Source organism: Chlorocebus sabaeus, chromosome 3 (genome assembly GCF_047675955.1).
Source record: "Chlorocebus sabaeus isolate Y175 chromosome 3, mChlSab1.0.hap1, whole genome shotgun sequence".
Lineage (NCBI taxonomy): Eukaryota > Metazoa > Chordata > Mammalia > Primates > Cercopithecidae > Chlorocebus > Chlorocebus sabaeus.
Genome location: NC_132906.1, coordinates 92860584 through 92884432, shown reverse-complemented (window position 1 = coordinate 92884432; position 23849 = coordinate 92860584). Strand labels below are relative to the sequence as shown.

The following is a 23849-nucleotide window of genomic DNA, read 5'->3' as shown; positions in this document are numbered from 1 at the left end:
AACCATCAACACGGAGAACTGACGACTTTCCACGCAGTCCTTAACCATCAACAGGGAGAACTGACGCCTTTCCACGCAGTCCTCTAACCATCAACACGGAGAACTGACGCCTTTCCACGCAGTCCTCTAACCATCAACACGGAGAACTGACGCCTTTCCACGCAGTCCTCTAACCATCGACACGGAGAACTGACACCTCTCCACGCAGTCCTCTAACCATCGACACGGAGAACTGACGCCTCTCCACGCAGTCCTTTAACCATCAACACGGAGAACTGACGCCTCTCCACGCAGTCCTTTAACCATCAACACGGAGAACTGACGCCTCTCCACGCAGTCCTTTAACCATCAACATATCGCTCTGTTAATTTAGACCTTCTCTAAATTCTTTCAACAGTGTTTTGTAGTTTTCTGCATGAAGGTCTTGCATATTTTTCATTTTATTCCTACTTGATATCTTTGCTATTGACATGATATTTTATATTTTCCATTCGTTCCTGATTTAGAGAAAATTGCTACATCTTATATCTGGCAGCATTATTAATTCTATTTAATTGCAGATACTTTTGTATTTCTACATAAACAACAGTATAGGTGGGAAGTCGTGGCAATTGTAGCTGTTTCTTTACAACCTGTTCCCCTCTCCCTTTTCCTTGCCTTGCTCCACCAGCAAGCCCTGGGGAATAGCCGGTGAGAGTTACTAGCCTTCTTATATGTATATTGATAGGTTTTTTGGTAACTGTTCTCAATCAGACTAAAGAAATTCCCTCTTATTCCTGGTCTGCAATTGGTTTCATCTCCACAAATGGATACTGAACTGTAACTAAATGCATTCATCATATGAGCACAGCATTTTCCCCTGGGTGGGCCCAGCTATTTTCCTTCATTCTACAACAGACCAGGAGTCACAGGGCCTGGAATGTTCACAAATCTCGGAGAGCAATCATCACTCATTACCCTACTTCTATATAAGCATGACATTTTCCATAAGAAACAAACACAACAGACATAGCGGCCAAGAGAAGGGTCTGGCTTTCAGGAAGGCAGGAGAGGAGACGCAGGCTCCCAGGCCAGCAAGGAAGCCATGGGGTTGGGGGCTTGGGCGAATTCTTCCACTGAAACGAGACAGAGCAGCGGGGCACATGCAGGCAGGTTTTTAAGTGTGGTGAGAGGTGGAGGCAATTCCCTCATAGTGGGTTGCACCTTTTTGTAAGCAGTCCAACATCCTCTGAAGGCCAGGGAGGAGGAAGCGGGGTCGTACCTGCGAGACCTTATGTAGCCACTGTGGGGAGTGGAGACAGGACTGACCCCCAAAGTCACGGTTCATCTCAACTCCCCCGATTCTCAAAGCACTTTAACACCTGTAAAACCTGAACACGTTTTAGATGACCCTCTCCAATGACAACAGGCAGCAACTGCTCTTAGAGATATGGCAAAGAAGGTGTGGCCTCCTAACTAACTCGCATGTGGCAGTGCTGGGGGTGCCGGGCTTACTCCTGCACACGGGCCGGTCACACGCCCTTCTCCTGTGGCTGCCCAGACACTAAGTAACCATCATGCAAAAGACCTAACCAGAGCAGCCCACCTCCACGGGCACCAGTACACCGTTACTACAGGCACTAACAGCACGGGGGTGTGTTAAAAATGCAGATTCCTGATTCCACCCTGAGGAATCAGCTCCTTAGGGTGGGGGGCACAGGAACTGACATTTTCTAAAAGCACCCAGGAGTTGGCAGGAAGGCCCCGCCCACTCGCCGCATGTTTTAGAGCAGTGTGGAGTGGAAGGGGCCAGGCTAGGCAGGAGGTCATGACCTAGACAAGGGCGAGTTTGATATGCCTTAGAAAGACGAGCAAGGAGCCTGGCACAGGAAAGAACCACCACCCCAATCTTCCCCACTTCCAAAGCCATGCTCATGGGAGGGCAGCGGCTTCCCTGGGAAGGGGTCGACCATGAAGAGCATGTTTTGGAGTCAGCGGCTTCCATGAGAAGGCATCGCAACGAAGAGCATGCTTCCCCTGCCATCATGGCCCCATTCCTTCTGAGAAACTAGAACCGTATGACTGCCAAGGTCATCATTTCCAAAACACCTTGTAAAAATACGGCAAATTCTATCAAAGCTAAAAACGCACAGACGTTCCCAGAAGTTAATCATTTAGCTGCATGTGCAGTTGCACAGCTGTATACAGAAGGATATTCAGTAGAGCGTTTCTGCAATAGTGACGGCTCCCTCCCAAATATCCACTCATAGGTAACAAACTGCAGTGCATTCAATCAGGGGAAAATTTATGCAGTGGTCAAAAACCATGAATGGTTCGAACCACATACACCCGTATGGAAAGATACCTAAGACAAGGCTCAAAGAGGCAAGTTAGGAAAGAATATACTTAGTGCAACCTCACTTGCTGGGAAAAACGTTAAACACAGACACCGCACACTGGCATTTGGTCAGAAGAATGAACAGAAGAACCTGGACACAGAACAGGAGCTACTTCTGAGGAACAGGGTCAGGGCACTGGGAGGTGGAATACAAGCTTTTTACTTTATATCCTGGCATACTGTTTCTATTTTCCCTATAAACAGGTATTGTTTTCACAATTAAAAACTCTGGCACATGCTAGCTTTTAATTAGGAAAATACCTGCTTATGGGAAAAATTAAACAGTTATGCAAGAAAATAAAGTATACATGGCCCAGTATACCTTTAAATTTTTAAAGTGTACAGTTAAAAAACAGTATACATGGCTCAGGTGCACGCTAGTTTTTAATTACTGGTGAGGTACCAAGTACAAACGCCTACCTACTCCACCAATAAGATGAACACTTCACATTAGGTGTCTTACACATCACACGTTCTTGTCACAATGCAAACCAACAGAAATGGATTTTTGAATGCCTACTTGTTTTAGCCTGAAATGATTAAGGTCCTTCAAAGTGTAGATCCTGACTTCCTTTGAGCTCCTACAGTAAGCCAGTTGGCTGGGCACTGCGTGTGGCTGCCTGACCTCTGGCTGGCTGAAATGGCATGCAGTGGAGCTGTGGACACACCTGAGCCAGGTATACGGACCACGGACAGGGGACCCCACTCGGTCCTCCCAGCCACCCTTCCGGAAGACACCCTCGTTTGCACCACCGCCACTCGAGGACACACACGAGCGATTTCCTTTTGTCTTATGACAGCTCCTAAAAGGGACCCCACAGATACCTTCAAGGAAGTTTCGCTTCACAAAACGCTGTCCTGAGCGCCCTCCAGAATGCAGGCCATTCTTCCAGGCATGGGCGAGGACCTGGGGGCTGTGCCTACCAGTGTGACCCGTTACTTTAGTTTTTGTTCCTAAGACTTCCAGTGTTCTTTCCTTGTCTTTTAAAAAAAATCTTCAAATTTTCTCAAACTCTAGACTTTAAAGGAAACATGTTACCTTCCAGTATCGAAGACAGAATTTTCAAATCTAAATCAGCCCAAAGAAACTGTAAAGCTAACAAGCACACAGAAAACACATCAAAGAAGATGAAGCGACACATTCTGTGACATAAGAAAAATAATCAGTTTAATAATTACAGCAGTGTAGCATCAACATTGTAGTAGTCAACACTAGGACATTGTCTGTGACATTTAAATTAGGAGTTTTTCCACACTTGTCAACGGGCGCCCTGGGGCCCCAGAGAAGTGAAAAAATGATTGGCATTAAGGAGTCCACACAACCAGGGCAGGCATTCAAGGTCCCAGGCGCCCAGCGCATGTGGACAAGCACAGACGCTACTGAGTGTGAAGGAACGAGCTTCGGATGCTACATTCCAACATCGCTGAAAACTGAAAGTGCTTCACATCTACAGGATAAGAATGGCTTCATCTCCTCATCCATACAAGGTGAGAGCAAAGGAGTAACCCTCGGGCAGATCGTGGCCCCTTTAAATGTTTATTTCAAGTTCCCACCCCCTTGGGAGGTCACACGGTGAAACAGATACAGTTATATACAACAGGGCGGGTTTTTAAAGACTTGCTCTCAGACACGTTTTTCCTGCTCCCTAAAAAGCCGAGGAAGATACTGGATCCACAGAAAGAAAAGGCAATGCAGTCACATGAGGCCCTCGCGGCCGCACCGTCTAGGGGAAGGGCTGTTAAAAACACAAGTATTCTTGTGAAAGACTTCGATCTGAGCATTAAGGCAGGTCTGCAGGAGATCCGTCCTGGGGACTCGGACAGCGACGCTACCGGCTCCGAGAGGACGGCGAACGTCGCCTCCCGGCAGAGGGCGGAGAGATCAGAGGAGAGTTGTTCCTGAGTTAAAACCTGCTACAACAGCAAACTCCAATACGCTCAAGCTGAATGGTTTCCCACTGCAATGTCTTACGCATCACCAAAAAACAACTTGTACAACTCAAGCTTACCAAAAGAGAAAGTGTTGATCTTTGCTTGTGCCTGCATGAGTGAGTAATCTGCTAAGTTGAGGAAGCTGGCAAGTCTAGTGAGAAGTCCAGGTGAGGCCAGGTTCTGCGAGCATGGGTCAGGTCCGTGCTGAGCCCAGGCAGACCCCGTGACCGGAGTCAGGGAAGGAAGCAGGAAGGGCGCTTGCTGGGCACCAGAGACTGTCATTAGCAAGGGCAAGGAAGAACCGTAAACAGTAACAGAACACTCTCCCAGGGTGCCCAGCTCAAAGGCATCAGTATACAAAGGATTCAGGTGCAGTTAAAGGGCAATTTGGCCAACAGACGGAAAAGCAGAAAGTCAAATCTGATGCAAAATGAGCTGTTCTGAGACCAGTAATCCGTGGCGTTGCAATTTTGGTGTTTAAAGATAGAACACTTGTTCTACGGAAAAGTGTATCTCACTTTAAAACCAACCTCTTCGCGGGAAGGGAAACCAAAAGCAAAGTCCCTGTGGTCACCCTTATTTATTGCTGAAGCAGAACGGAAACCTGCCCCACGGGGTGGGGTTCCCGCCCAGGACCGCACAGGCTTTCCAGAGCCAGCCTGGGCCCAGCAAGCCGCGGCGAGGACAGGCTTCGTCCGTCTCCTCTGCACTGGAACACAGTGGGGGAAACGCCCCCTGCTTACGCCTACGTTGCTTAGTGGAACCTAGGGTGTATATTGCTTTATGCTTGCTGAAGGAGGGGATTTTACTTTCGGTGAGCACTGAAGCCTGCTGGCTGCAGCCAGTGGTGGAGCAGACCTCAGGATGAGGCTGGCCTGACCGCAAAGCTCCACCCATCAGTATCAGTCTGGAGCACGGCCTCCATCTGTTCTCGTCAGCTGCAGTGACCTACAATAAATAATACATTCTATTTACAGGTTCTAGTAAGAGCTCTCTTTAAGGGAAGACAAAACAGTGTATTTTGTTGTTACTGAACTAGCCTGCACAGAAACGTCTGTGTAATCTCCCAAAACACAGCGAATCCATCTGAGAATCACAGTACTCAGACAGCGGACACGAGCGAACACCTCCCGGTGGATGCAGCGGTGCCATATGGGCCTTCCTTGAGGTCAAGACTGAGTCCGTCAACCAGCAAGCTGCCCTCGGAACCCCGCAGGTCTGGGACCGGAACGCTGCTTTAAGAGAAGACTTCCGAATGGGACTGACGTGTATCTCTGCAGGTATAAATAAGGTTATTCAGAAATACCGACATGGGGGGTGCTGTCACAGCACGGTGGGGGCCCTGGGGCTGCGGAACGAACCAGGCATCCACCGGGCTTCTGCTTCCGGTGGGTGCGGGCATATGGGACTTCTTACTCACGAAGCTGGAAAGGACATTCTAGCATGGGGATTAGCCCGGACAGAACCACCACGGGTATGCATTCAAAATGGGATATTTACAAGAAACATGTATATATAATATTTATATATTCAATTCAAAGTCTGGAAAAACAAGACTTTTAGTCAGTCACTGAACTTATTGCAGAATGAGGTAACTGAGATGTTCACAGAGTGGGACTGATGCAGCTCAGGTCCTCAGAGTCAATCCCTCCTGTCTGGATTCATCAGTCATGGTTTGATCGTCTCCATTCGCAGAATAAGCTCCAGCTTTTCTATGTACAGAGAGCGAGGTGGTGCCCCACCCAGCCCTGCCCTGTGGTCCTGAGTGCACCCCGACGTGGGTCAGGGGTGCCCAGCTTCACCTCAGAACTGGTCATCGACAGAAAACACTAAGGACGTCCCTTATAGATTGGTCTCGTCCCAGGCAGGATCGTTCATGTTCTTCAGGACTTTCCTCACCAGCTTCTCTAGGTCTTTGCGGGCTCTCTGTTCTTCCTCTAGAGATTTCTTCATCTTTTTGTTATCCTGTAAATTAAGCACACCACAGTACGTTCACTATCTTTGGCATTGCGTAGGGCTTCCTTTCCCCAAATGGTATCCTTGAGGAGCTAAGGCCTCGACTCATGAAATCCCACGTGAGCTGCCTATGGGCTGTGAGGTCATGGGGGTCCGCAAAGTTCAACCACCTGGACAGGGTGGCAGCAGCGCTTCTGACTACGCTGCCGGTCCCGGGATGGAAACGGTCCTAATGGCTCTTATTAAGGCCATGAATGAATCTCTATAGAACATACCGTAAGAAAATGGCTGGAAACTGCAGACGGGACAGCTCCTCTCCAGCCTTTTCGTCCATTCATAACCACCTTCCAGAGTTACAGAAAGGACTGGAAGTAACAGCCACTGACGGGTGCGGGAGCAAGTGGGCGAGCACCTGCTCTGTGCAACTGAACCCAGGCATGTCTCGGACGTAGGAGGCAGGCACAAATGGACGCCTGCTGCCACTTGGGGCAAAGCGTGAACACGGAAGCCCGCCAGCCAAGCAAAGCAGTACCTGGAAGCCCTGCGGACACTGCTTAGAATGCAGAGCACGCGTCCAGTTCCACACGGCAACCTGCTCTCGGCTCTCTATCCCAGACCACAACTCTTCTCAGGCCGCTCCTCGGCCAAAAGAACACCCCAACCTTCCCTCGCCTAGCTGGGCAGGGCACCAAAGCCACTCCTACTCACATTCCGTGCAATGGACACCCCAGCCTTCCCTCGCCTAGCTGGGCAGGGCACCAAAGCCACTCATACTCACATTCTGTGCACTGCCCAGAACACCCTTGGTTAGTCGCCACGTCTGGCTCGCTAAACTGGCTTCGGGAGCCAAGGACTACGCAGTGGCAGAGGCTAATCTCAGGGCCCCTTGCAGGATTTGTCACCAGACAGAACTTTCGATATTTTAAATTATTCTTCCAACAGAATTTGCGATGGTTTATGACATCAAAATCAGTATTGTTCAAAAAAAAAAAAGAGTTTAAATAAGTCACTTTATAGACAACCAACTGTTTTACCTGCTGGACTTTTCAAAGACACGACCTCCTTTTAGTTTTTGCTTATGCACAATCAGCTTTTTATTTTTATATGAGACGGAGTCTCACTCTGTCGCTCAGGCTGGAGTGCAGTGGCACTATCTCAGCTCACTGCAACCTCCGCCTCCTGGGTTCAAGTGATTCTCCTGCCTTAGCCTCCCAAGTAGCTGGGGTTACAGGCACCTGCTGCCATGCCCAGCTAATTTTCGTATTTTCAGTAGAGACGGGCTTTTGCCACGTTGGTGAGGTTGGTCTTGAACTCCTGACCTCAGGTGATCCACCCATCATGGCCTCCTAAAGTGCTGGGATTACAGGTGTGAGCCACCGCACCCGGCCAGCTTATTTTTAATATCATTTTCTTTTCTCCCATTTGAAAAAAAAAAAAAAAAGATGGAAAGATGGATTATGACATACCTGTCTTAATTCTTGAACTTCATCCTTTAATGCATATACGGTATCCACAAGACTCCTGAAACAGGAAACAGAACACACACATGAACAGGGTGAGGCATGGAGAGGACACACGGAAACTTACCAGGAGACACTACAATCCTGAGTGGAGGACACGGGGCTGCTCTGCCTTACCCGTGTACTGTCTACATTCACAACTAAAAACTGTCAACCTCTGTGCACGGCAGGTTCAAGCCCAGTCAAGGGCAGCTTCAGTCTATGAAGACATTTTAAAAGTGAAGCTTCTGGCTGGGCACGGTGGCTCACACCTGTAATCCCAGCACTTTGGGAGGCCGAGGTGGGCAGATCACCTGAGGTCAGGAGTTGGAGACCAGCCTGGCCAACAGGGTGAAACCTCGTCTCGACTAAAAATACAAAAATTAGGCATGGTGGCGCAGGCCTGTAATCCCAGCTACTTGGGAGGCTGAGGCAGGAGAATCGCTTGAACCTGGGAGGCAGAGGTTGCAGTGAGCTGAGATCGCACCATTGCACTCCAGCCTGGGTGACAAGAGTGACACTTCGTCTCAAAAAAAAAAAAAAAAAAAAAAAAGTGAAGCTTCCGAAGCCACACCCCCGCCCTCAGGGAGCTGTCTGAACTCTACTACCCCACTGCAGAGCTCAAATGCCTGCTTTAGAATACTGGAAGACATCTTACTTTTCTTCTATCACTGTCTGACCATTACTTTTAGTTTCTTCCACTATAATTTTCTCTTCTTCTGGAAGCAAAACTTGTGGAGCAGATTCTTTGCGTGAACCTAGGATCATGAAAAAATAATCAATCAACCTCGGGCGAACACCACAGCAGAATGAAGAAAAATGACTCTACAACATCACTTAAATATTAAGTTCTATCAACTATGCATTTAAAAATATTCATCCAGGCTAAAGGAGAGCATGTTTTATCAGGTTTCTTCACCCCTGTCTACTGAGCCCAGGCCTCTTCGTGACCAAAGCCGTACAGAGGAAAGGAAACTGTAGCCTTTTTAAAATCTGAATTATGGATTCTTTAAATCTTAGCATTTTCAACAGGGAGGAAGTTCCAGGTTGTGACCGTACTGCTCTGGCTATTCATCCCATTTTGAGCCACTGTTCCGAGAGTTTCAGCAAAGACATATGAGACCAATCAGAACATACACAGTGAGTGTTTATAAATCCAAGATCTGGCAATACAAACATTTTACTCTACAGCAACATTTAATAATCAAGATATTACAGCATCATAGCACATGGTTTAGAAAAAATAACATGTGGTCCTTTATGAAAACTTTGTATTTCCTAAAATAGAAAATAAACATTGTTCTAAATGAAAGCAAACTGCTCACAATGTCAGAAGAACATTTGCGTCATTTAACCAACACCTGCACAAGAGTTCACATAGGACAGGCCCTCAATAAATGTTGCATAATACGTACTTTAGAAATTAGGAAATCAAAATACTCATTTTAAAAGGTGAGGAAGAGAATCAAATTGTATTTAATGATGCAGGGAGAAAATCTTTTCTTCAAGAAAATATTTTCTTGAGGGTCATACAGTATAACGTGTACCATTTATATTTTTGAAAATTAGACCAGATGCAAATCAGAAGGCTATACTCTATCACAGAACACAAACGCCTGTAAGCGGTACTGTGATAAACATTTCTCTGTGAAGAAGGGACACGCGTGTTTGAGACATGCTAACTATGGACATGGTGCTTGCGCTTCCTGGGCCTTTCTTCTGGCTCACCTTTTGCGTGTTCCTAGAAGTGTGTCAGTGCTACGCAGCCTGTCACAGGAAAGCTCAATACAATACGAATGTTTCATGAAGACGGGATTTTAAATAATGGCTTCACCTGCATTTTACCGCACGCTTAGGCTTAAGGATGATGCCAAAGCTTAAGATGGCTCCTAAGACGTTCCTGACACGCGAGGGCACCGCTGCTATCTCCACAGCAGCATGCAACAGGAACCAGGACTGGAGGCCACTGGCCAGGTGCTGCCCCTCGTGAGTGTGCAAAACCTGCTCCACCCCTCAGAATGGCACCCCTGGGAAACTGGAAATTCAGGGACTGAACAAAATCAAGACACTGCTCCTTCTTCCTCTCAGGCATAAGATTAAGTCCTGGGAAGGCAACCAAGTGCCACTCTGTCACCTGGCACAAGCTTCAGGAGACACTCGCCACACTGATACTGGGAAATGAGGATAACTGCAGGATCTTAGGATCAAATGCAGCACTTAAAATGCAGTCACAAGCCATGGCTGGCACGCCTGTGTCTGTGTTAAGGTGGGCGACCATTCCTCCCCCTCATGCTGTTGTGCCTCCACTGTGCTACCAGCTGGCAGCAGCAGACCTGACACTGTCAGGGAGGGAAGCAGCGGGGGCCCAGCTCTTCACATGCGTCCCCTGGGTCACAGTCCACCCACCCGCACACACAGTGACCTATGTCTCGGGAATAACTTTTCAGACAGAAGATTCAGACAGGACTGCAAGATATGATTTCAGAAGACGTTTTTAAAAACACTAGGCTGGTAGTATCAGCCCTAGGAATCTCCACAGGTCCAGGAGACAAGGGCGGAGACAGCCCTTTGGGCTGCGAGGACTCCTGCCACTCCAGGTGCCTGTGCTCCAAGAGGCCACAGGAGAGGACCCTGAGGGTGGTGGGCCCTTCCTGGCTAACGGGTGATGCTGCTGAGACATGTGGACCACACGGGAAGATACTGCTTAGGAAGGAAACTGATGTGTGAGGGACATTACAGCAGAGCGTGCGGTGCTAGCCACGGGGAGAAGCTGCCAGTGTTTCTCATACAAACGCAAAGGGTACCCTTGGTTCCTACCAGAAAACATTAATTCATGTGCTATTTGCCCAAAAGACATAGAAAAAGAATTTCACAGAAAATAAGAGAGAGAAAATAATGAAAGAAAATCCAGAATACTCATAAAGATTCCGATATTTATACCACATGTGAAGAAATCAAATGGCTCCACTTACTCTTCCCTGCAAAGAGAAGTCCACTGATAAGATCCCACATTTCAGACAACTAATTTTCCCGCCAATTATCCAGCTGTCCTGCTTTGAGCCCAGTTGATGACTGTTTCAGAGTCAGATTCACAAAAGTATTACTTGTGTATCTCACATTGTTTGCAACACATTTCTTCAAATGGATTTGCTAATGAGACACACAGGAAAAAGTTATGTAACTGCGGATCAAGCAGATTAAATTCTGGATTTCAATTATTTTTGTCTCTTCTAGCTTCCTAGACAACCTGTTGACATCATCTCTTTCCAGCATTAACATTTTCGAATGACATAAAATAGGATCACAAACAATGTCAACTTTGTAAAGAAATGGGTCAGACACAGGGTCGACTTCCTTACAGGAGGTGTGAAGCCATGAGCCACGTGTCCACTGCCTCCAGCCAGAGCTGGGACGCCCCTAGTGGTGAGTCTTTAAGTTAACCTGGGCATATCACAAGCACTGAGTCTCAATTTCATTACTTACAAAGCACAACAAATCTGCTTCTCTAGAGCTGTTCTGAGGATTTAAGTATTATATTTTATAAACATCTTTTAACAGATGAACCCATAAAGGTAAAAGTCTTTCCATTATGTAGCATAATTTGAGGAACTAAGCCTGTAAGAACTGGTACAATTACTGTATATGCATGGCACAGGTCTTATTTCTACAGCTACACTTAAAGCATGTGAGAAGGATTTAGTGATATACAAATGTAAGCTGGAAAACGTATCACAGACAGGATGTACTGCTTGATTCCTGAAATGCACTAATGTGAAAAATGCCATTTATGGATCTGACGGCGAACTAGGAAGCTTGTAAATGAGTATTATTAATATGCCTAGAAATCATGCAATTCTAACAATCTGCCTAGTTTTCAATATACAGTTTTTCTAAAATGATTGAAAAAATTTTACTGCCTTTCAAAAAACAACAAAGGAATGTTCTCTGGCCAGGTTTACGTAAGTTGACTATTTCTTTAAAGAACGATGTTTTAGAAAGCAGATATAACAAGTTATCTCAGAAATTATTAAAGTGTTTTTAGCAGCATCGTAGCACATTTTTTCCCTGAGTTACCTAGGTTGGAAAAACAATTTAACAGCAGAATTATCAGATAATGTTCTCTCACTTTATTTAAAATCTGTAACAGAGGCTCAGACATAGATGAACACATTCATGATGGTTCTAGCACAGTCAAGATCTGTGTTTCCCAAACTTTTTTGTTTCTGGGAAATGAGAGGGGTTCCACAACACATCATTTCGGGAAACGTTGTGGGCTATACTTCTTGGAGATTCACAGTGCACCCTTAGCACAATACAGGCTTTGATGAAGTCTGCCATAAAAACACGCGCTTAACTTTAATTCAGCATTTCTGAAATGCATTTGAGTGAACTTTTTTTCTTTTAAACATCATTATTAACATCTTGTGGTTTTGTGGCTAACATTTTGAGAAGTGCTAGATCAGCTTATAATCTGTTTCTATAACCACATACACAGAACAGCTGGTTGGTTATTTCCATATGGAGGTAGGAATAAGACAAACATGAATATAATGAAATAATTTATACTTAACACCAATCCGGCACTTCTCAAACTCGAGGACCCAGGAATGTGCCTGTAGATGCTTGGTGTCTGCCCGCCCCGGGCTGAAAAGTTCTGCAGCAACCATTCCACTCTCAGGGGCTGCTGTGTACCACATGACTGGAGACCCCAGAGGGCACTGGGACCCCACAGCAACACTCACTCAGAGGTGTGATCCAGGGAAGCCTGGTCCACGTGTGTCAACATGAGCACAAAACTTAACATTTTAGGGATGTCTGAGAACACTGACCCTCCCCCACCCCAAACAGTCACCCATCTGTAGACAACTATGGAGCTTCGTTTAAGAAACACAGATCTAATCCAGTATTTCCATTTCATAGACGAGACGACTTGCCACAGCAGCAACACAGTGGTGATCAATCAACCCCTGGGGCCCCGAGTGCCGGCTCGCGACTGCCATGCTTGGCTGTTAGACACCATTCTGGGGACTTATCTGACGACACACAACTAACTGCTTCAGGAGTAATGCAGCGCAACTGTCCAGTCCAGACACCGGCGTGGTGCGCATGCATGCGTGTGCAGGCCTGCCTGTACCAAACGCCTAGAAACAGGGTAAAGAACATCTGCCAGTGATCTAGGACATGGGCAGGATAATTCCTCTTCTTATATTCATTACCTTTTCTAAAATCTGCATCTCTAATCAACTGAAAATCAAGTAACATCCACCGTGGAGCACACTACGACTACACTTAAAGAAAAACGACTTAGTAAGATCTCTCCAAAAGTCATCCAGGCCATTTTGTTATTTATAGCTCTAAGGGTCTAATTTCCTTTTCTTAGGAAAACTCCCATCTTGTGCTGACAGAGTTTTCTGCACTTACTGTCTGCACCTTGTCCTAACACTATACCTGCCACCAGGTACTTCGTTTACCTTTCCCTTTATTTTGCTTCATTACTCTCTTCTTAGCTGGACAAGCACTTTATAAAACAAAAATTAAAAACTGGCCTTAGTCTAAATAAAACAATTTTAAAGTTGTGCTTTTTCCCATTTGCACACAAACAAAAAATAATGCTTCTTTCTGAAGACAAACCGGCCAGTGACTGAAAGCTTAAGAAACGGGAAAGAGATGAAATAAGAAACGTACAAGGTGTGACTTTGTCTTCTCCAGAACACAGCTAACTTAAGAGAGTGCAAGCTTTTCTATCAGGGCAGACAGAAGGGTTCTATCTATCACCTGCCTGCCTTTGGAAGATGTTCCGTTCAGGTAGAAGAGCCAAATCATATTAAACTGCAAACTATGCTATTCCCCTCCCCCATGTAACAAATATTAAAAGCCACGGGCTAGCAAATGCAAGATTTATTTCAACTGTACATAACAGGTTTTTTTTTTTTTTATAAAACAAACACTTCATTGCCATATGCAACCACAAACAATAATATGCATACTGTACAATACAATGCAACATTCAGATATACATCCAATTTAGTTTTTCAAATGGTAGTCACCTACTAAAAATGGCTTTTCCCATTCACAGATAAAGAGCACAATTATAGAGATTATTTTCAAGATCTTATACCACTATATACACATTACTGTGTTTTGGCAATTTTATGCAAAACACAATTAATATAGATTATATACTTGTGGCAAGTGTTACTTCAAAGGGAACACCATTTAGGCCATTTGCAAAGGCCTGGTGATGGCTTAAACCTACCTTCTAGTTCAGACTCTTCATTCTTTCATTAGAATACTAACTGTACACATAAATATTACAGAATTGTATGAACAGAAGATACTATTATCAGCATGACTGAAGCCCTCTGGATGCCATATCACCACTGCCACATGAGAACTGTCTTTTCGGGCTTGTGGCACTAACACTTCTTAACCAGGCCACAAAAGCTAATGGTGTTAGACATTCAAAACAAATGCAAAGAAAAGGTCAGGTTATTCTTCTGCAGTGATCTTAGCATCAAGAAAAAGCATCATCAAAATGCCTTTAACTGGTACAAAATGGAATGATGGTAAATGTGAAAACTTTAGTGTAGAGAATATCAATAAAAATGTCCCAGTAAGATAACCAAATGATACTTGATATTAAAGGAAAATCCGAGTGCAGCAACTGTGTTTGAGTGTTGTGGTCTACACAGCCCATGACACAGGCAATCCATGCCTACGAGAAGGCAAAGGCAGCTAAGCCAATGCACTAATGAGTAGTCTTGAGGCAAACAAAAAGGTGCTCCCAGACTCAGAGGACTGCCATATGTAACACAAAACCAAAATCACTCTAAATCCACTTACAGTAAGTATAGAAACTTTGTACTTATCTTATTTCTCCAAAAATTCCACTTACTATTTGGCTGAACATACATAAACCCCATCTCTGCTGATGAGATTAACACTGGGCTTTGACTAATTTTAGAAGACTGCTCCTCAACATTCTTATTTTTACTAATTGGTATGAAAATACAAACTCTTCCGATGGCATGAGCACTTCAGTAGCTACTTGGGAACAGACAAATATTTGGAATTAACAGCTGCCCTGATGACTCCTGTGCCATTAGCTCGTTCCATGCTGAATGAAGCCACCCAACTTTCTAAACAACGTGCTACTGCCAGGAGCTCCCTGGCAGCTCTGGGCTTGAGCAGCAGGACCCGGCTCCCAGGACAAGACTGATGCTGCATCAGAGAGTTCACTCTGCACAAACAAGATCAGAACACTGAATACGTGGGTTTGGCGAAGGAGTGGGTGGAGGGGGAGGAAAGAAATCACGGCCACCTGGAATTACAGCCACCCTGAAGAAGGAAAAAATGTTATTCTCAATTTATTATGGCATCTTGTTTTCTGAAGCTGGTTTCAATGAATACTTAAAACACAACCGTAAGGTTCCATTTTAACACCAAATAGAGCGTGCATGGGAGAGAACACAGTTTGGCCCCTCAAGCAATGACTAGATGTGGATTTGATGCCACAACTGAATGCAACAGGTCACATTCAGTTCTTTTTGAAGCGGAAATTGGTCTGAGTGAGGCCAGTGAAAACTCCTTACAACAAATCCCAGGAAAATGGGGGAGATTTTTTTTTTTAAATAAGTGAGCTACATGGCAACCTAGTAATTCTTCAATGAACTTCGATATCCCATTACAATGAGGCATTGCAGTTTTACACTATGGGGTTGCTGTAAACGGAGTTTCACTGCAGCTGGTTGCTGAAAACAATGATGTGTCCATGGCTCTTCCAGACAACGTTAAATATGGATGTCGGGGTGGGGAGCTGGGGGGACTGAAGCCACAGCACTTGACTTCTTAAGTATTCCAAATGCCTCTCCAGATACAGTCTAGTAGTCTACACTTGCAGAGGCCGAATGCTTCAGACTTTGGGCTTTAAACTTTTCGTGTAGAGTTTTTACTATAGAGTGGTGTAGGCTTGCTAAGTGCCATATAACAGAAATCATTGCAATTCAGGGAAGTTTGGGGTGAAGATGAGAGTGAACATCTGAGCCATGACAGTAAGCTCTGCCTTTGGAAAGGAGAGCTCCCACTTCATGGCCACAACGCAGCACACGGAAGAGCACAGAGCCGTGAGGTGGAGACAAGCTCTGAACACATGTGACGCCCGCCCGTCTGTGCACCTGCCAAGGCCCAGAGCCCACATGCTGTTCGGCACAATTACCAGAACACAGCTGTTGGAACTGGGCTCACAGCACCTTTGCTGCATGTATTCTTCTCATCTCTCCACAACTACTTCATCAGTGTTCACAGTACTTAAAAAATTTAGGTCCTTACAGATAAGGCCAGAGTCTCCTCCATGGTTCTGGCACTTAGATCGCAAACCTGTGTGATTTCAGTATAAAATAGAAAAGTGTTCATACAGCTGTATCCAGAAATCAATCAAACAGTTGCTACACTGAGAATAAAAAAAACATTTGGAGCTATAAAACAACAACTACCCCTTACGAAGAGCACCCTCGGGTGTAGGCTCATGGGAACACACCACCTCCCTCCAATAGTCATTCGAATGTATACTCGCATCGGCAGTTAAGCCTCCACAAAGTACAATGGGAAATATCAGGAACACTCTCAAAAGTTGTTAAAATATCACATAAAAGAGACAAGGAACAGCAAGAAAACATCTAAGAAAAGCAGGCTGCGATACAACAAGCATTTGTTAAGAAAAGCTCAGAAGTGCATTAGTTCTGGTGAGAGATATATGAGCAACAGCTCTTACGAGATGTAGAACCCATTCTGTAACTATGGGCTGTCCATATACTGTCATAGTCAGAGTCTTCCGAGAGGTCTGAAGGCTCCAAACGAGAAAGGCTACTGCGACGACCCAAGGAGTCTAGGCTTGGTTGGTCATCATCAGCCAAGACGTGATTATGCATCAGGTCAGTGCCTTGCCATGCTAAGACGGGCGGGCGGAGGGACAGGCGCGACAGGCAGGGGGTGAGGAGGAGAACGACAGGAAGAGCCACAACCAAAACATGGAACAAAAGCAAAAGGTGATGGGAAGAGAAGGAAAAGAGAAAATATTGTTAAAAATTGGCAACAATGCATATTTCTCCTTACATATGGCTGGGTTTCAATAACAAACTTAGCAAAACCCTTAGAATACAACTAGATCGATTATTATCTCATTAAGCCATTAATATACAATGTTTCCAAACCGCTCTTTTAAAAAAAGATATTGCTCTAAAGCCCTCATTTAAGAAATCTTTTACAAATTACACCCATGTCCAAAAGATGACTCTACAGACATGAGGCAATTAACCAATTCTATTCCACATTCAATTAACAAATAGTCTCATTTAGGATATCATTTGGGAAAGGTACCATTTATATGGCTAATTAAAAATTGTTTCCTATCAATAAACAGATGTATCAAATGCAAAATAATTTCAAAGGATTTCTGACGGGCTTCTTCAGTTGTCGCTTTGCCAAGACCATAAATCTGAGAGTGGGTCTGGACTTACCTGATCAATCAACAATCACTCTGAGAACTCAGAGGGCAGAAAAGGACTGGCCACGGCCCACAGCCCCAGAACCCACCCCCTGCTCCCAGGGTACGCCAGAGCTTAGCCCGCAGGCAGGGTGCAGTGGGAAGCTGGGTCTGCTGGCAATGCCGGCCACCCCATTGCAGACCCTCTGCTGTCAGGAAGAGAGACATGAACTGGCAATACCCCAGTGTTAAAAGGAAAATGACAGAGGAAGTGGCACAACATGGCAGGAGAGAAATAATCATGAGTGGCCGGCAACTATGAGCACTGCCCACGGCCAGGCACCTGGGCTGAGAGGCAGGCCGGGCTGCCAGGGTCTCCCTCCATGCAAAGGCAGGGGTGCCCCTTGCTGAGTGAAGGCAAACCCCAGTAGCCCCGGCTCCTCCCTGCTCCTGCTTCTATCAAACTGACCTCTGTTCCCAGACTGCAAGAACTACGTCATAACCAGCTGTGAGGGCCATTACTTCCTGGAGTTAGAAATCAGTATCAAGGAAGTTTGGTTTACAAAATCTTCTTGGCATCCAGATGTGTGTATTGAACAGAGCTGCATTTTAGGTAAAATATATTATCCTTCTAAAACCTGTTTTACTAAGCATTTAATGTAAAAAGAGCTGCTTTCATTATGATCCCATTTCCAAGCACCTTAAGTATACCAACTTCCCAGCACAAATGAGCAATTTCTCCCATTACTCCCTGGTTTTGAGTGTTCGGTTTAAGGATATATATGACTATCAGCTCCCTGAAGCCCAGAGTGGTTTGCCCATAATATGAATTAAAAACAAAAATCAATGTATCATTCAATGCTTTTCTTGCACAGGAGAAATGGAAATACAGAATACAGGCAATGTGACAAGAAAAGAAAAGGAATCGTGGGCCACTCCCCTTAGGCAGTCAGGGGCCGTGAAGCCACAGCATATCACAGGACCCTGGTCATGAAGAAATGAGGTGGGCACTATGTCAGCCCTCATCCACAGGGGACTGGTTCCAGGACTCCCCTCGGACACCAAAGTCCTCAGACCCTCCAGTCCCTGATATAAGATGGCATGGTGTTTCCACTTCACCTACACACAACCTCCCATATACTTTGTTTGGGGAAGAGCTCTATACTTTGAGTCATTTCTAAATTAATTATAGTACCTAATACAATGTAAATAGCATATAAATAGCTGTTATAAGTATAATTATTTTCTATTTTTTTCTTTTTTTTTTTTTTACTGTTATATCATTACTTTTTACTGTTTCTTTTTTCTGGGTACTTTTGATCTGCAGTCGGTTGGATTCACAAATGCAGAACTCACAGACACAGGCGGGCGGCCAACTGAACCTGCTCTGCTCATCTGAGACTACTGGGCTAAAATTTTATTTCAAGTAACTGAAATTGAGATGACAACAAAAATCTCAAATTCAAAATCCAAAAATTTATGGCCACATTTTATAGCCTATTACTTAAAACATGATCAGTATCAAATTATAAAAATGTAGTATCTTTCATCACAACAATTTGTACTCAGACATTATTGTGTCATCATACATATATTTATTCCACCTTTTGACAGGTTACCCACGCCTTTCTGTTTCTCTATTTCTCTCCTATTCTGAGAAGCAGTCACTACGAATGGGTATTTTTCACTAAAGTATGGACAAAAAAAAACCAACAGTGCTGACCCTTGGCAAAAAGTCTTAATGTCATAGACAGGACATGGTACTATACCAGTAAAATACTGAAAATGGTTAAAAAAAGAAGCTTCTGGATAATCAAGATTCCACAAAGGGTTTACCCTGCTCATCCTATCTTCACAGCTGCAGCAGTCTTTGATAAAAACTAAAGCAGCTGAGAAGTCCTCTTCCCTCTTTTTCCTTTTCTCAGCGTTAAACAATACATGACACTAACTGGAACCACCACGCTGCAGGCGACTAACAAAACAAACAAGTGAGATAAGTGACAGTCAAGCTGGAAAGGGCATCAAGTCCTAAAATGGAGGAGAAATCAGTTTCTGTGCTGAGAAAATACAGAATCATCCAGTTCTCGAAAGGCCTGAGGCCCTGCACCATGTGCTCACGTCAGCTGTTCTGGGCATGCAGACGCCAGCAGGGTAAATGACAGGCATGCTGCCTCAGCCGCCACCCTGTGGGGTCCGAGGCCCCGCACCATGTGCTCACGTCAGTTGTTCTGGGCACGCGGACGCCAGCAGGGTAAATGACAGGCACGCTGCCTCAGCCACCACCCTGCTGCGCTTCACTTGCAACACTACAGGAAAAATGTAAATTAAAAAAAGGCACCTTAGGGCCAAGCCCTGTGTCTCACGCCTGTAATTCCAGCACTCTGGGAGGCCGAGGCGAGGTCAGGAGTTCGAGACCAGCGCGGCCAAAATGATGAAACCCCACCTCTACTAAAAACACAAAAACATTAGCTGGGCGTGGTGGTGCGCACCTGTAATCCAGGAACTTGGGAGGCTGAGATAGGAGAACTGCTTGAACCTGGGAGGCGGAGGCTGCAGTGAGCTGAGATTGCACTACTGCACTCCAGCCTGGGTGACAGAGCGAGGGAGGCAGAGGTTGCAGTGAGCTGAGATCGCGCCACTGCACTCCAGCCTGGGTGACAGAGTGAGACTCCGTCTCCAAAAAGAAAAAAAAAGCCACCTTAATACGAAAAAAGTTTTTCATTTAAGACATCATACATCAGACACAGGTAAATCCTGTGGTTCTGAAATCTACTGAATAAATTAGCTGTAAATTTCCAAAAAATTTTTTAAAGCAATTATTTTTTAGAAAGGCTAAAAGAAACCTTGCTCAAAGTTTATATTTTGGATATTTCTAAGAAACTAAAAAATAATAAAATAAAAATGAAAAATTCCAGTACCACACCAATAGCTTAAATAGCTGAAATAACTGAACTAATCTTCCACTGTCTTTTAAACACATCTTCTCTTAGCAAAAGCATTATGAATTCTGGCAATAGCTTATATTTAAATATTTCCTAGTACAATTTTATCTAGAAAATCACACAGCAATTGTGCCCACAGCTCAGACCCAACTCCATGAATTTAGGGACCTGAAGCTCAGCTGCTGTCCTGCCTGCCACCCCTGACTGAAACATCGCTCCTGGGAGGTCAGGCGGATGGGCTGTGCAAGGGGCCTACCACAACAGGTTCCTTCAGACTGTAATTTGAAACTAAACAGAATAAACCATCACAATTTCCAGGCCATTATTGTTAAACTTACTTGAATTGAGTGTTTGCCTTGTTTTGGCGCTGGTGCAGTAAGCTTCGATGACTTTCAGAATCTGAGCGTCTTCTTCCAAAGCAGCTGTGCCTGTCAAAAGATGCACAACAGTTCACCATCGAACTGAAAGGCCTCTAGTGCAAATGGCAAGATGAATGCAGGCATCAACTCGACCAAAGTGACAAGTAAGATAATCTGCCATTTTCTTGTCAGATGACTGTTTTCCACAAAATTTACGAAAGTTATACTCAAAAAGGTTTTCAGTTTTTTAAAAATATTTGCAACACATTTGGAAATGATTATCCTACCAACCCGTAAGAAAATTAGTATCCCCACTCTCAAACTGGAAAAAGGGCAGAAGATAGGAATATGCAAGTCACAAAACAAAAAGAGTTCTAAGAAAAAATATCTAATCTCACTGAAACAAGAAATGAAAATTAAAACATTTTCGTGTTTCCACATGCCAGCGAGACAAAAACAGAAGGCCGACAACCCTCAGTGTCGATGTGGGCATTGTGCCTGTCTGTTCCCCACATGGCAGCCCACGGTCCTGTGAAAGCCCAGGCCTCATCATCTTCTCTACGGAACCGGACTCTGCCTGCCTGCTGCTCAGGGCACTGTGTTACCTACCGCTCTGCAGGGGAGCTCTGGCCCACAAAGCGCACTGTCCCTTGCGCACAGCCTGGGGTTCCGGCCCAGGGTCTTTGCGACCAGGCCTGGAGAGCTCCTCCCCAGACACCTGCATGGCCTGCTTCCTCGGCCCCAGGAGGCTGCTCAAATGGCACGCTGGCACCGAATCTCCCACCTTTCCTCCCTACTGGGTCTCTGCAGCACTCCACGGCCCACACATTGTTCACTTGTTTTGTCTGTCTGTATCCTTCGACTAAAACAGGCTCTATGAGAACAGGGATCTCTTTCGGTCACACTGCATCCTTCACAGCCAGCCCATGAAGGTGCTGATGAAGCACGCGCCCAAGAACGATGGTCTCAGCTGCAGCCGGCCCCACGCCCAGCTCAGTGCTGCCCCTGGATCTGCTGAAGGAAGTGGCCCACAGAACAGTCCGCTCACAGAGAAGCCCCAGCACAGCCAGTAAGCAACAGAGCAGGCGTCCAGCACCAGCTCCACTTCAATAGCTAGACCCCAGGGCCTCAACATCTCATCAGGGGCCCTGGTGGTCAGGGGCCTGGACCACCTGGGGAGGAAGACAATCAGCATGGTGACTTATATTGCCATGGACATCAGGTGACAAGGACAAGAATATAATGAACACTCCAGCACGGTCACCTCACAGGGCTGAGTGATAAGGTGGGGGTGAGGGGAGGCCAGCGGTGGTGCAGCACAGTGAGTGTGTGGGACGGCTGCTGGGCCTCCTCCTGAGGCTGGAGGAAGTGAGCAGTGAAGGCACAGGACCAACACAGGCTGAGCTCAGACACAGGGGTGGGGCAGGGCAGAGCCCCGCAGGACAGATGCTGCAACTTCCCCAGAGCTGGCTCACTCTCCCTGGGCTGCACCCATCAGTCCACAGCAATCTGTTCACATGTACCCCTTCCCAGCAGTCACCCCCAGGAAAATCACTTACTTCTGTCAAGAGCTCCACTTATTCAAAAGCTATCTATCGAGCACCTAACAGGTGCCAGGTACTTGCTGAGAGGCCACGTAGGAACCCAGAGCTGAGTCGGACCCCTAGGCCTGAGGAGCAGACAGGACGGGTCCAACAGCGGAGAGAACAGCAAGAGAACAGCACGGGTAGGTGCAACCCACATGAGAACACAGCAGGTCATGCTTCTAACAGATGGAGAGAGCACTTTGGGAGATGATGGCACTTCAGGAAGTGTGGGTGGAATATCTTTGGGTGGAATATCTTACAGGCAATGAGGGAGAACCAGAAAAGCAGGAGAGCCCTCCAGGTCTGGCCCCAGCTCCTGGATGAGGAAGGGCTAGGAGGCAGTGGTGCTGGAACTGGCACGGAGACTTCATCACTGACACAAGGGCACTTCTCCTGCTTGCTCGGGTAAACGTTATGTTTACTACCACTTATTCCTACCACTGCCTCAAGGGGCAAACCCTACTTTTGTGTGGAGTCTTCAGAAAGCCACCAAGCCTCCCTCCATCCCATGAATGCCATGGCCTGCGTGACCAGGAGGCCACATCCTCCTCCACACGGACCGCAGCTACTCACTTTTCCGGGACGCGAACTCCTCATCGGAAGGCTTCCGTTCAGGTTTGCGCTTGGGCAGCAGCTTTTTCATGGTCTTGGGACTCTTACTAAGATCCTAGGGAAACAGAAAAGAAAATGTTAACATACTCTAAAGCCAATCATTTTCACTGGCGTATCAGAAAGGCTGCTGTAAAGGTATAAAACCCCAAATTATTACAGCCACTGATAAGAGCTTCTCGCTTTTCCCTATTTTGATTGTTCTTTACCAGCTTCTGAACGTTAATTTAAAAATCAATAGGGCATTCTCAGTATTAGTCATTGGTTAATATTTTTTCTTCACTCTGATAAAACCCCTCGTGCCATTTGGGTCCTGTTAGTTCTGTGATGAGAGGTGTCACCAGGAGGCAGGCTGGCGCTGGTGTGCACAGACATCCTGCACACTCCTGAGGGAGGAGGGGAGGAGGCAGCAGTGGCTCCCTGGGGCAGACCCACCCCCGGCACAGCTAACTGGAAAGACGAGAGGAAACTAAGGTCATCATTAAACGACAGATAAGTAAAAAGTCATCGCTTTAAGAAACTATTTGAAGTCCCAGGGAGAAGAAAAGGGAGCCAGTGCTCAGCTACCCGACTCTGAGTGCCAGGAGCACAGCCAAGCTCAGCCGGGGCTGTTCTGCAGGGGCCACACGCACACTAGCTCAGAGGCGTGTTCACAACGGAACTGCCCACCCCTTACCTCTTCAAACAGCTTCTCAAACAAGCACAGAAGACGACAGCAAAATACAAAGTAAGTAAAGCAAGTCCAACAGAGCAGGTAAGGTGTCAACTATCAAGCACATGTTAAATACCGGTATCAAAAAAAGGCTGGTTTCTGCACCACGCCAGTGACATAAACCATCGCAAATGTTAACAGGCGAAACCAAGACTCAGAAGACGAGTGCGCTACAGAATGAACCGGGCTGGAAACAGAGGAAACGAAGCTTGGTTTTTAAAGTTATCTTTAAAAGTCTTTTCTTGGGAGCTAAACAATGGGTACACATGGACATGACCATGGAAATGGCAGACCCTGGGGACTCCAAAAGGGGGAGGGTGATGGGCGCAAGTTTTGAAAAACTACCCATTGGGTACAATGTTTCCTATTTGGGTAATAGGTACCCTAGAAGCGCAA

General features: G+C 45.9%; 1 protein-coding gene across 16 annotated transcripts in view; it reads right to left on the bottom strand.

The window, feature by feature from the left end:
- Positions 1-3523: 3523 nt before the first annotated feature.
- The window catches only part of ARHGEF7 (Rho guanine nucleotide exchange factor 7), a 181175-nt gene continuing 160849 nt past the window's right edge, over positions 3524-23849 (bottom strand). For 10 of the 16 annotated variants that reach the window (XM_007960907.3, XM_007960915.3, XM_038007899.2 and 7 more), the window contains 5 exons: positions 22706-22799; positions 20526-20615; positions 8423-8522; positions 7732-7786; positions 3524-6274 (listed from right to left, as the gene is read on the bottom strand). In XM_007960907.3, coding sequence (XP_007959098.1) covers positions 6152-6274; positions 7732-7786; positions 8423-8522; positions 20526-20615; positions 22706-22799 — 462 coding nt within the window. In that variant the 3' untranslated portion in view covers positions 3524-6151. The other 6 variants (XM_073014500.1, XM_073014504.1, XM_073014505.1 and 3 more) reach the window with 3 other exon arrangements.